This window comes from Nilaparvata lugens, chromosome 6 (genome assembly GCF_014356525.2).
Source record: "Nilaparvata lugens isolate BPH chromosome 6, ASM1435652v1, whole genome shotgun sequence".
Taxonomy (NCBI): domain Eukaryota; kingdom Metazoa; phylum Arthropoda; class Insecta; order Hemiptera; family Delphacidae; genus Nilaparvata; species Nilaparvata lugens.
The window spans coordinates 13498586-13512963 of record NC_052509.1 but is presented as its reverse complement, the minus strand read 5'-3'; the positions used below and the strand labels follow the sequence as shown (position 1 = coordinate 13512963).

Here is a 14378-nt window from a genome sequence, read left to right as displayed (position 1 = left end):
TTAAACTTTGTACTAACTGCAATTTATAAGGTGTTATTTTCAAACGTTTCCGCAGAATTTTCCACACAGTAGGATGAGGAATTTGCAATTCTAAACTCGCTGATCTAGTCGATTTTTCTGGACTTCGTACAAAAACATCACGAACACTATCAATTTTTTCTTCTGTAACAGAAGGTCTTCCAGTACTCTTCTTCTTACACACACATCCACTGCTGTCAAAACGTTCATACCAGTCATAAATTGATTGCCTTGTTGGTGGTGGTTTACCGTATTTTGTTCTGAAATGACGCTGCACAACAGTAACAGAGTTTGTTTTGGCTAATTCAAGAACACAATAAGCTTTCTCCACTTGAGTAGCGGCCATATTGCTAAACTAAACTGGCTGTTGTAACACGGAGCAGCCAACAATAGCCAGCAACAGTTCTACCAACATAGACTTTAAGAAATTCCCTACAAACCTATATCACTTACTATGTTGAAATACACCAGTCTAATTTTGTACAGGCTATTGAAGTTGTCTATTTCATTTGTAATCACCCGGTATATATATATATATATATATATATATATATATATATAATATATATATATATATATATATCTTAACCTAGCGCCGCAGTGCAGGATGGTTTCTCACAGCTTGGCGTTGTTGTCATTTGAGATGGGTGTCTGGCTTGGAAGTGTTTCGGCCGCATTGCATGATGACTGTTAACAGTTGCCGGAAGATCAACAGCTGGGTTTTTTTTGTTATTTTTCGTGATAGAGAAATTCTGATTGCAGATTCGTTCTCAGCGACCCCAAGTATAGCCTGTAGGCTCAGAATGTCAACAATATTTTTAAATAATTAAAAATCATCATGAAAAGTCATTAATATGGTAGTACACCATGTTTCTGGGAACTTTTTACTGGTGACTGGAGTTATTATTGACACACACAAATAAAAATAGTCGTGAGAAAGAAAACTGCTGATGAACGCGAATAAGACCGTCACTCCATTGTTCTATTGTCTCGGCTGCTTGGCTGAGCCTGGCTGGAGGGATCAAATAACCGACTGGATTGATCTTTCGTCTGCCTGCTAGGCGGAACTACGCCGACCATTGCTGGGTGGAAGATGTTACTGCGGCCGCTCGCATTCCCACCAACGCTGCTATTACTTGCTGTCTCAGCGCCTAGTCCGAGTCAGACAAGCATCCAGCCTGCACTGCGGAGCTAGGTTTAGGGCATAAGGTTCGGCCTCTGATGGAAGTAGATAAATCAATTTATCCAGTGAACAAGAGCTACAGTATATCATTACAAATTATTAAATAGAATCAATGATTAAGTGAGCGTTTGTATTACAAGATTAAAATTTAATATTCCTTTAATTTGTGTACCTTTGGATATATAAATTGACATACTCTTATTTAATAAAATATATTTCTAATACCTTCTTTAGACTTGCGCAAGTTTTATAATAATTTTTAATACTTATAACCTTTCCGATGAGCTAGCTTTTATATTTGTTTCACTTGAAGCACTGAGGGCGCCCTAACTTTATAGATTACACTGAGGGCGCCCTAACTTTATAGATTTCGATGATATATCACTCACGTGCTGAATTTTTATAAGCTGTTGGCGGCGATCCGAATTTCCTGGTTGTCCTGGATTTCTGGTGGCCGAAGTTGTCTTCTCCAAGGGAATAAATAAATGTTTAAATGACTTTCGCTTTAATGCAGCATCACTAAGTCTTATGAAAAATTAATTAATGAATTTAAACTTTAAGTCTTTAAAAAAAGTACAATGTAATAAAGGGTCTTGTGCTCTACAAATTTTAGTGTCGTTCCATAATGGTGTCTGGCAGGCAAGTGGGCAGGTTCTACTCTTATTCCTACAATTTTCGTTTCCGACTTACAAATTTACATAAATTTAAATAATTCCCTACTACGCCATTTAAAGAGATCTAATAGTCCATGCCAATCTACTAAATTATTACCTATATCTTAGGTATGATATTTTATATTTTCTCGGACCATATCCGATACATAAACTGAGTAATAAAAATTTATAAAATCTTATCATTTATAGAAATATTTATAAATACATTTGAATCGGCTCTCTATTGCCGTCCATCGATTACTGCAATTTGATTGGTTCATGCAAATTCACTACTGTATACATGCGCCTAGGAACATCCTACTTCCTTAATATTCTAATTTATTTTTATTTGGTGGTTTAAGTATATTCATTACAGATGAAAGATTTTTTTAGTATATATAAGTTGTTTCTCCCTCTACAACGATTAGCCATGTGCTTTCCAAAGTCCTCCAGTTGCATACCATTTGTTTACAATAAATTTTTGCCAAGGTGTCTGGCTAGATTTTCACGTTATGCGACTTGATCGTTATTAGGTCGCCGATCAGTAGCTATTTCACTTCAGACCTATAAAATTTTCCCAAATAGGGATTTTGTTTGCCCATCAGATTTTAATATGTTACAATACTCACTGGAAATTAGAGAACGCTGGCCGGTACACAACGACAACATAGCCGCCGTTGTATCCCTGCTGCTGTATGCCTTCTCTGCTGCGCATGTCCATCCCAAGTCCGAAGTTGATTTGAACGGAGCATAGAATGACGTGAGTGCAGAAGGGAACGACAACAGCACAATCGCAGTACGGTATACAGTCAAACATGTGAGAATGATAGCGACCAATCACATTTGGTGTACCGTGGTCCATGCCTAGTGCTAGGTGTGTGAATCAGCCTCAATATGTTGAACATTGACTCTTCACACATTTTTACGTTTGCAGGTTGTTGAGCAGCTGCAGTTACCAGAGTTACCAGTTATCAACAACAATGCGCCCGCAGCCGCTGACCCTCACAATCAAGTAAGGCAATGATATAACTAGTAGTTCTATGAACAGTAAACCTCACTTACTTTTTCCATACATCCATATAGATCTATTACTATTATACGGAAATGTATTATTGCGGTGAATGTGCAGCATACCAATACCCTGATAATGAAATAGTAATTGCCCACATAGACTAAAAAAGTCTGTTTGTGGGTCAATGAGTCCAGCACTTTGCCAATCCAAAATTAATTTTATTACTCTAATTATTAAATTAATGTTTAATGTTGAATCAACTGAAACTATCCCTACACCCTCCCCCCCCCAAATCAATATACACACACACACACACTCTCTCTCACCTCCCCCCCCAATCATCTCTTTCACACACACAAACACACACACACACACACACTCTCTCACCTCCCCCCCCAATCATCTCTCTCACACACACAAACACACACACACTCTCTCATCCATAGATATATGGAAAATATATTGTTGATAATAACTGTAATAATAATATATAAATTTTAAAAAAAGGGAACAAAAAAAAATTAATAAAATGCAATTGAAACTATGGATGGTAAATCGATTTCAGAACACGTTCACATTGATCCTCATCCAAAGTCGTCAACCAGTTTGATATTATTCTTTTAAATTTGAATATACCGCAGGCCCCGAGCTGACTTATTGGGAGTGGAACATTTGACATGATAACGTGACATAGGTAGGAGATATTCGTATCACAGGCTGACCGAATGTTTCGTGGAAGGCCAGTATGGTGAAAACAGGCGCCCCTTGTAAAATAGTTGTGGTTATCTTCTGGGTTGAAATGCATTTCATTTTTGTACATGTACATATAAGAACTGTTTTAATAAAAAGCTGATTTTGCAATTTTTATCTGTCGCCAGCCCAGGAGAGGAAGGGGAGGTGGAAGAAGAGGAGGGGGCGGTGGAAGGAGAGGAGGAGCAGTTAGAGGCAGAGAAATGAGAGAACCAGAAGGTCAAGCCATTGTCGAAAGAGGTGGAGTAGGGAATGACCTAGAGTTCTTGCAAGAACTATGGCCCATGGATGTGAGTGGGCTATTTCCTAGTAACAACGAACAGGTAGCCTATGCATGCATATATTTATTATTGTGTTCTAGTAGTTCGGAGAACCGTAGACCTCGCTACACTCACTAACATTTCATTTCATTTTATTACATTCCTTAATCACAACATCAAATTAATGATTGGGAGAGAATCAACAGGATAAACCCAAAACTGTTCCTCTCCCTAATTTTGATAAAAATAGTACAAATGAGGTTATGAAAACACTTTTATAAAGATCACAAAAATTTACAGTCCAAATATACATTATACTAAAAATTTTGTATCTCGGTTGATCAGAAAGATGAAACAAATTATTATTACACTTGAAAATGCATTAATAAATTGAAAAATATTAAAAAACTTGATAAAATTTGAAGCCAGAAAAATCACAGAAACATTCACTATCAGCATATGATCGTACTTTAACATCTAAATATTATAAATATAGGATCATAAATATAACAAATAGGCTCTACGTTTTGTTTCTACGAGTTATCTACTCATCTACATATTTATTTTCTCTTCTGAATGTGCCGATCAACCTGATCTTATCAAGTATTGAAAAGTTAAGTAGGTTGGGTTTTTAAAGTAAAATTTCCAAGACTAGTTATGACTGGAATAATTATCTGATATATATATATGTTATATCTGATTCATATTTTCACACTCATTATTTTAATTTATCATTTTTTTATGAGTTAACTTTTTCACATGCGCAGTCATCCGGTACACTTTGGTATTCTCGGATCCATTTAGGATTTTGGTTGACTTAATTTTCTTCACGTAGAGTGGAGACTTTCGTTCATCACCTAGATCAAGCATTAGAAAGGCAAAATGTACAAAATATTGTGGTTCAACTTGCGTAGAATATCAGCTACGGTATTAGGGGAAACAGCTCATTGATATTTATTTTACTTTTTGAATTTCAATTTCAATTATGTCAAGTTGAATTTCATTCGCTTCACCATTTACTATGTTTGCAGCAAGCCGAACATCTGAGCCAGCGGCAAGTGGAATACCTGGCTGCTATTCCTATCGAGGAAGATGATGCCGTTGCAGGCGAAGACGACCTGGCCTGCCTGCATCACCTGCGGAGTCCACAAGCGCTCCTACATTACAGAGCCTTGTGGACATTTTGTTATGTGCGGAAGGTGCGTGAGTGTACATCGTCACTCGGTGAACGAGAATGACTTCACAAAGTGCCATTACCAATAACGTGCCCCGTCTGCAGAAGAACCTTGTCAGGGTACCGAAGGATTTATCAATAAAGCTATTTTACCGAGAATGAGTTGTTTTGCTTAAGTAATCTTTCACCTATGTATTTCAAAGCCGCCAGACGGGTCGCCGCCAACCTGCCTCCCCGACAACTAGTTTCCTCGCTATTTTGATCACAGGCGTCAGTAAATCCCCTGGCAAAATATACCATTGCCGTCAACAGTAAATCCCCTACTAGAAGGAAGGAGCCTAGTTGTCGGCGACAACTAAGCTCCTCACACGCTCACGACAACTAGTCTCCCCGACAGTAAATCCCCTGCTGGATAGGCCTATTAGGGGTCTGATTGTCGTGATCGTACCCAACAACTAAGCTCCCCGACAGCTTATACCCTATTGAAACCAGCTTGAAGCGGGCGGGGAAGTAGTACAATCACAGATACTGCTGTTGTACACATTCTATGAATTCGTCTATTAGAAGAAAAGCTTGTTAGAGTTATCACTTCTATCACTGCAAACATAAAATTAAAAAAATAAACTATTTCTCTTTCCGAATTCAACTGACTTGGAAATGTTCCTTATTGAATGTCAAGCAGTTTCAGAATGAGTTTGTACATCTCGCAAGTGATTCCTGCATACATGTTGTCACGTGGTAATTTGAAACCACCAAATATTTCTAAATGAGCCAATAAAATGTAATAGAACTATAAAATTGGAAAGAAGGTTAGACCTATCTAAAGAGTAAATCAATTCAAATCAAGTATTATTAGTGATTAGGAGTAATAGCATTATCAACAACGATAAGAAAATATGTATTATTGTGATTTAATAATTATGAGAACTCATTGGTAAGATCAAAAAATTATAAAGCGGCATAATTATTATTGGCGGATTACAAATATAAAAAATAAAATAAAATGCATGAACATTGAGGTTAGAGTTACTTGTTTACGTTTTGAAAAGAATTAGTCGATCTTGGATAAATCGATAATTATCCAAACCAATACTGAATGAATCAGCTGATTATTCGATCAACCCATATGACCGGTTGAATCATATAAAATTCACTCATAAAGGATATATTATGTATACTAAAGGAAGTCGATGTGTAGAATTACAAATAACTATTATTTCTATACAAATATTTATTACAATCCAAAAAAGCATGATAAATCAAGAGTATAAAAAAACTCATATAAAAACTAAATGTATTATCTATTAAAATCGTATGTTACGATTTATTTATGAATTCAATTTAAGATAAATACCCCATATATCTGTATAAAAACTTCTTTTATTTAATTTTTTCTATTGTAAAGCCGAGGAAGCCCTGATTCCCAAGGCAACCAATTGTATTGAGTCTATTAAATTGAGGGCCAATCAGAGAGTAGCTTATAGAATTATTCTAGGAAGAAGCAAATTTTTCTGAAAACCTCTTTCTTCTGGCTGAAGATCCCAACTCGAGAGGATGCACATGGAGTTTAGGGTCTTTTCTTATTCCTTTTAAAAGGAATTTTTAACGAATTATTAAGCCAAACCCTTTTTTAAATGTAATGTATGTTTGTTGAATGTTAATTGTTTGTGAACTCAGTGCTGTCAAGGAGTTCGTAATTGTAAAGATTCCCATAAAAATAGCTTTAATTCGAAAGAAACTTATAAAAATCTGGATCACACGTTAGCCCAGCAGTGACGAAAAGGAGCCTACCTAATTAATTATTGGAAATAATTAATTCAATCCACGAGAACATCCAGAACTTCAGTCAGTGAGTGATAAGTCAAACCAAATGAGCTCATTTGTCTACGTTCAGTGGGGTAATAATTAATAAAAAAGCGCTATTCCAATTAATTAGAGTTAAAATAAAAAGTCACCACGTGTTGAACAATATCACATAGTTCACAAGAACATTTTATAAATTTATTTATTATATGTAGGAAGCTTACTTCCATGCACAGCCCGAATTCATATAAATCCCTGAGATCTCATGTTTGAAAATTAATTTATTAAATATTAATTTTGTTAATTGAACCAAGTATACCATATCAAACTTATAGACCGAACAGGTTTTTATTGGTAGAATTTTGTATTGATTGGAAGTCTAAGTACCAGTATTAAATATAATATATTTATGAATTTGAAATTCATTATTGTGAATATTAGCAAAGCCTGTGATAATTATTCAGATTTTAAAAATAGATTATTTAAGTGAATTATAGTTATATCGAATATTTTATGCACATTTTTTCTATGGGAATATATTTTGTGTTTTATGTCAGCATACAAACTTATAGAATTTTTTATTATATCCCAATTCATCTCGTGTTATATAGTTTGAGCTGTTTTAATATCACCAATATTTAGCAGCATTTAAAATTATTGAATCAAATAATATTAACCTTATTCAAAGCACTCAATATTTATCATCCTTTGATGATATTCAGTTTATCAGCCAGAACAAGCATATTAAGAAATTATAGTAATAAGGTTCCAGTTATATCATATAAGGATCCAGAGAGCTTCAAGAACTGGCGTTGTAAGTTCTAAGGAATTTTGAAAGGGTATATTGGTGAATACTTGTACTCACGACGAGCGTTTTAAGAATCAACTAGAAACAACTATAGTTGATCCTGATTATTCTCTAGTGGTACATGGTTACTGATAATCAGTCATCAAATATTCTTTTAATTTCCTTACTGGTATTCTTCAAGAACTTCATAGAAGCAGCGGTAAGAATTATCAATACCTGGTCCTTGAACCTTATGGTGATTATTTGTACTTATAAAATTCATGTTTCTACCACTGAGCTAGAGCTGATGTTTGAACCCAGTAATTTTGCGAGCCGGAAGGCCTTAATTTTTTGTGAATTTATTCGCAAAAGAGGGAATTTAGAGACTGCTCTTGTAAGTACCAGAAACACCATATTATCTGTGAAGGAATTACAATCTACAACTTCTCACAATAGCTTCATAACGTGGGACTCTATCATAAGAGATAACCCCCCCAGGAGCACAACTTCACACAATGGCGCCCAACGTGGGGCATGATGAAAAGCTTACCTACTCAATCTTACTATCAATGATTAATGAAATTATTGATAAAACTGAAAGCTGCAAGAAACATAATCTGAAGTTGATTCAACAAGATATATCTGATGATCTATTGTAAGTTTCTGGCTAAAATAATTGAGTTGCTCTTCAAATTAAAATTTTTCAAGCTGCATAAATACAGACAAACTGTATCACACGAGTTTGAGAACATAATTCTCATAATAGAGAAAATTGGATGGAAATTTCCATAAAAGTTATAGTAAAAATTTTGATTTTGATCTTTGAATCTAGACATTGTATGCTGACCAGGGTTATAGGTTATTTGAGGCATTATAATACTATCGTTATTCAGGAGGATAAGACCCTAATTAAAATTTTAAGAACTATATTAGTGTAATTTGTAAGCCATATCTGTCTATGTTGATAAGCGTACCTGTAGCACTAGAAGGTCTTTTTGTAATATATGTATATGACACTTGAAACTTCAACACAACACAATTTTATCCAGAATAGGCACTATCACTGAATCCATTTTAATATTCCTGAGACTTGGCAACACACTTGGCTATTTACTCGAAGTATTCAATAATAACGTCACCATGAACCAGTCGCCGGCTAACTCGCAAATTTCCTACTTCAGCGAACATCCCCAAAAACTATGTAGCCACGACACCGGCAAATCAACAGCCCCAGGACGATGCAGCGGAGACCCCACGAGAGAGAGAGGGAGGCGGCATATGCTCCATCAGTTTCGACCCGCAAAACTTAGCCCAATTGTCTTCTACGAAGATTGATAACGTCGTCGATGCGAGTAAGTCCGATGAGAGTCCGGATGAGGGAGTGAGGGCGTCCAACCCGGTACCGGCGTCTCCGCAGATCGCTCCAAGCGTCGCCGAAGGAACGGAGAATGCCGCTACCCAATCGCCATCCGATATCGCCAGTCAACCGCCATCCGCCACCAACCTGGAAAAACGCAATACAACATTAGACTCTTCAGTCGGTTACATTACCAATCTTATGGCAAATGATTCAACAAACGAACTCAAACTCATGCTCAGTCAAATCTTAGCAAGACAGGACAACGAAGCGAAGGCAAACCGGGAAGCTATGCAGAAAAATAGTGAAACTATCACTGAAAATATTACCAAGACTGTACAAGAAGGTATTAAAACCATGGATGCAAAATTTTCTAGCTTCAGGGAGGAAGTGAGAAATATAATAGATACAAAAATAGATACTCAATCTGCAGTTATCAAAAAGCTAGAAACTCGTCTAGATGATGTCACCTGTCAAATAAATGAACGGTTGGATGACGTACCAAAGGAAGTTGAAAAACAGGTGGACGTATTGGGTAAGGAGCTGGGCACCGCTATCATGGGAACGGTCATGGGAAAGGTGTTAGAAAATAAGGGCGAGATAGAGTCGAAAGTAGAAGAAAATAACAAGAAAATAATAGAGATAGTTAAGGAACAAATTAACGTGCAGGCATGTATGGCAAATTTAGCGGAGGAGGGGGCAAAATCAAGTGAGAGATACAGCATATTGGAGAATGCTATAGGCGGACAGCAGTTGAAGCTAACCGGATTGTATGATGAAGTGAATACACATAAGAAAATTATGAATGATAAATGGATCGCAAATGAAGAACGAGTCTCCAGAATAGAAACACGCATGGAAAATATCCCAGTCAGTCAAATGCAGTATACACCGAATGAAGTAGTAAACGGCACTCAACTTTTTCAAAGTCTTGGAAAATTCGATAATTCCTACCGTCATATGCAACCCAGACCATTCATAGATCAAATAAAAGCTATTCAGGAATTGATACCCACCTCTTGGTTAGTATGGCGCTTCCAACTGTCCAGTCTACTACTTGGCGAGCCGCTGATGTTTTTCCAGAGCCGGATGCGAGATATCAACAGCCTGGAGGACTTCATCTCCCAGTTCCTGCAACAGTATTGGAGTAAATGTAAACAGATGGACGCATTGTCAGAAATTATTTTATGCACTTACGATAGCAGAAATGGACAATCCTACACTGATTTTATAGCAGATTTAATGTATAGAAACTATCAGTTAGACGAATCTCTAGCTGATTCATCACTGGTTCACATCTTATCAAAAAAGCTTCCTTACAATGTTCGCATGACACTGGCGGTATCTTCGATTTCCAGTTGTGAAGAAATGATAGAACATTTACATTCTATCCAATCAGCTACTTCTGAGCCAAATCATATAAATAAACAAGCAAGAAATTTTAATCAGCAAAATAGTAATTTCAAACAAAACAGTAATAATGAAAATCATATAGCAAATGCTAGAGCAAATGCGCAAAGAGCGAAGTATACTGAAAATAATAACAGAGTTCAATCATTTGATAATAATTATAGAAATAAGTTCCAATACCGAAACAGTAAACAGCATCACAAAGAGGCATATTATGATAACAGAGATCACTGGAATAGAAATAATAAACGGAAAATAACCTTCACAAAACAGGACGAAAATAAACAAAATCATAACCAACAAATACATCTTATACAATAGCACATACAACAAGGACAACACAAAATCAACATGCAAATGACCCACACCAGACACACAGGAGCCCATACAAGACAGCCTACCACACAAAACCGCCGCCCGCCATGCACTTGAAACGCCCTGTAAACATCAATCCCTCTTGAGCCTTATATTTCCCACTGAAGAACCATCACCGCAGGAAGAGCAACCCGCCACCGAGGAACACCAGGTTACAGTAGAAGAATTATGTAATATGGAGCCCACATGCGATGAACTCGTTTTGAACGCCACACCCGCGCATCAAAGGACCACCACCAAGCATCCGCGCACCGAGCCTACACCCACGCATCAATCGACCACACCGAGGCATACCAAGGATGGGAAGGAAGATACCAGTGAGTACCGGGAGGACAACATGCAGGATCGGAGGAACGCCCACCGCAAGGCCCGGAGACGGAAACGCCCGAGGCAGACACCGGACGACCGACTGCATGACCGACTACAGGAGAAAAGAGGCATGCACCGCAAGGCCCGGAGGCGGAAAGTCAGGCGGAAGAAAAAGAAGTACCGCGCGCGACGATACCAGCCGCATGCCCGTTTCAAACGCCCGAGGAGGATTCCGGACCGAGACCAGGATGGAGGACCGGAGATCGACGGCATGCATCCGCGGCACATTCGCTTTAAAGCAGAAGATCAGCGATGTGACCGGCAAAATGGATCTAATAAATGGAAGGAAACTGGAGCTAACGGAAGGACTAATAGGGATTCATACAGGGTTAAAAACGGAACTGAAAGGAAAACTACGATTGAAACATGCATGGATGATAATAATAAAGTGGACTACGTATTGAGTTTGATGAAGGATAAACAGTGTTTAAGAAGATTAAAAGAAATAAGAAATTATAATAAGAGAGTGAAAGTACCTGACTATTACATGTTGAGAGATTATATTGTTAAAGAAAGGATAAATGTTCTGATGTATTGTATACTATTTGTTATGGCTGTGATATGGATAAAGGACTGCGTTGTAGGTATGATAGAAGATATTATGTTGTTGTTATTAAAAGAATCTATCATTGAGGATGGGAAAGGTTATATTATAAAAATGTTTATTGTTGTGAGCCTACTATTTTATAACGAACTGAAACCGAGAACATTAAATGAAAGTGACAGGAAAAATGCATTAAGACTACAAGATGATTGGAAAAAGAATGGACTGAAATATATAACCATTAATGAAGCTAAGAATTGTTTGAAAAGGTATACAAGATACCGAGGTTTTATATTTATGAAGGATAAATCATCATCAGGACAGCCTCATCTATAAATAACAACCGGACAGCAGCCGTAACTGAACGTAATACCGTTCAGTTGTATGAAGAAAGCAAACCAAATTTAACTTGGTGGGAAAATATTTCTAATCTCAAACCGTATTATCGAGACAATAAGCGATAAGAATATAAACAATAATATTTGGATTCATGGATCTACCTGTCAACAAATACGTACCAAACAAACACCAGGCAACACACTTATTTCGCAGACGAGTATCCACTTCGAACAACAACACCTGAAAATAAAGAAATAAAAAATTTAGAAACCATTTTTTTACCACCTTTCTTATTAATGAAACAAGAGAATAAATAACTTCTAATGTTAAAAAGCCAACTTACCTTCATGTAGCAGGAAGAAACATCAAGATGGCGACAAGTGACAAGCCGAAGCCAACGTAAACCAGCTGTACACTACGAAAACCAGAATAGTCAATGCCTATTAAATCATCAAAGTTGATACCCCGAATAAGAAGATCAAGTGTCATATAAATGTGAATTGCATGTAGAGATATTATAGAAATATTATATTATTATTATTTATGTATAAACTATTAAGAAAATCATTAAAATTATCCGCCAAATGATCAAACCGCATAGTTACCACCAAAAGCATTAATCCCAAGTCTCAATGTATTAGAGGAATAAGAAGTTCGTGTTGATAAAACCTACCAAAGATTATCTTTAAAAATATCCATTACATGAAAACAAAGCCCAATTTCTGCAAGAGAATGAAATGAAAATGTACAAGTCACTGTTCTATGTTGAGGGAGAAAATATGTTATACTCTGCAAGTCGGAGAATTATCAGTTTGTTAGGTTGGCAATGATTTTGCACCAACATTCAAATGTGCTTCTGGCCTGAGGGCAGAGCGTGGATTAGAAAAAAGATTTATATTATGTATGGAGGAGGAGATAGTTTATATTGTGTATTGTGTGTAGAAGGAGATTGGCCGATGTAAGGCGTATGTATTTGAATTGAATTTATTTATTGTTGTATATGTTGTTGAATTGTTAGGAGGTAAGATTCTCAGTAGAGTTATTAGCAGACTTTGTAACATATATGATTTCTGATCCAAAACCAACTGGATCATAAAATTTATATTATATTCTCGAATTGTCGTTTTAAATCAGAAATCAGAGGGCGTTTTGTGTCACGTGGTAATTTGAAACCACCAAATATTTCTAAATGAGCCAATAAAATGTAATAGAACTATAAAATTGGAAAGAAGGTTAGACCTATCTAAAGAGTAAATCAATTCAAATCAAGTATTATTAGTGATTAGGAGTAATAGCATTATCAACAACGATAAGAAAATATGTATTATTGTGATTAATAATTATGAGAACTCATGGTAAGATCAAAAAATTATAAAGCGGCATAATTATTATTGGCGGATTACAAATATAAAAAATAAAATAAAATGCATGAACATTGAGGTTAGAGTTACTTGTTTACGTTTTGAAAAGAATTAGTCGATCTTGGATAAATCGATAATTATCCGAACCAATACTGAATGAATCAGCTGATTATTCGATCAACCCATATGACCGGTTGAATCATATAAAATTCACTCATAAAGGATATATTATGTATACTAAAGGAAGTCGATGTGTAGAATTACAAATAACTATTATTTCTATACAAATATTATTACAATCCAAAAAAGCATGATAAATCAAGAGTATAAAAAAACTCATATAAAAACTAAATGTATTATCTATTAAAATCGTATGTTACGATTTATTTATGAATTCAATTTAAGATAAATACCCCATATATCTGTATAAAAACTTCTTTTATTTAATTTTTTCTATTGTAAAGCCGAGGAAGCCCTGATTCCCAAGGCAACCAATTGTATTGAGTCTATTAAATTGAGGGCCAATCAGAGAGTAGCTTATAGAATTATTCTAGGAAGAAGCAAATTTTTCTGAAAACCTCTTTCTTCTGGCTGAAGATCCCAACTCGAGAGGATGCACATGGAGTTTAGGGTCTTTTCTTATTCCTTTTAAAAGGAATTTTTTAACGAATTATTAAGCCAAACCCTTTTTTAAATGTAATGTATGTTTGTTGAATGTTAATTGTTTGTGAACTCAGTGCTGTCAAGGAGTTCGTAATTGTAAAGATTCCCATAAAAATAGCTTTAATTCGAAAGAAACTTATAAAAATCTGGATCACACGTTAGCCCAGCAGTGACGAAAAGGAGCCTACCTAATTAATTATTGGAAATAATTAATTCAATCCACGAGAACATCCAGAACTTCAGTCAGTGAGTGATAAGTCAAACCAAATGAGCTCATTTGTCTACGTTCAGTGGGGTAATAATTAATAAAAAAGCGCTAT

General features: G+C 36.0%; 2 protein-coding genes across 5 annotated transcripts in view; one reads left to right on the top strand and one right to left on the bottom strand.

The window, feature by feature from the left end:
- The window catches only part of LOC111044591, a 45956-nt gene that overhangs the window by 13235 nt on the left and 18343 nt on the right, over nt 1-14378 (top strand). For 2 of the 4 annotated variants that reach the window (XM_039430151.1, XM_039430149.1), the window contains exons 4-6: nt 2789-2866; nt 3745-3939; nt 4908-5075. The exons of 1 other annotated variant lie outside the window; for it this stretch is intronic. In XM_039430151.1, coding sequence (XP_039286085.1) covers nt 2789-2866; nt 3745-3939; nt 4908-5075 — 441 coding nt within the window. The remainder of the gene's footprint in view (nt 1-2788; nt 2867-3744; nt 3940-4907; nt 5076-14378) is intronic. One more of the 4 variants, XM_039430152.1, reaches the window with a different exon arrangement.
- Nucleotides 8918-10223, bottom strand: LOC120351799. The gene is made up of 2 exons (XM_039430154.1): nt 10014-10223; nt 8918-9144 (listed from the first exon to the last, which is right to left on the bottom strand). Exons 1-2 carry the CDS (start codon nt 10116-10118, stop codon nt 8947-8949), a joined length of 303 nt encoding a protein of 100 aa, XP_039286088.1. The 5' UTR covers nt 10119-10223; the 3' UTR covers nt 8918-8946.

Excerpts from the sequence above, each read along its gene's own strand:
- LOC120351799 (XM_039430154.1), bottom strand. The coding sequence starts at position 10,118 with ATGAAGTCCTCCAGGCTGTTGATATCTCGCATCCGGCTCTGGAAAAAC. Across the intron at positions 9,145-10,013 it reads AGCGCCATACTAACCAAGAG|GTTGGTGGCGGATGGCGGTT; the intron begins GTGGGTATCAAT and ends GCGTTTTTCCAG.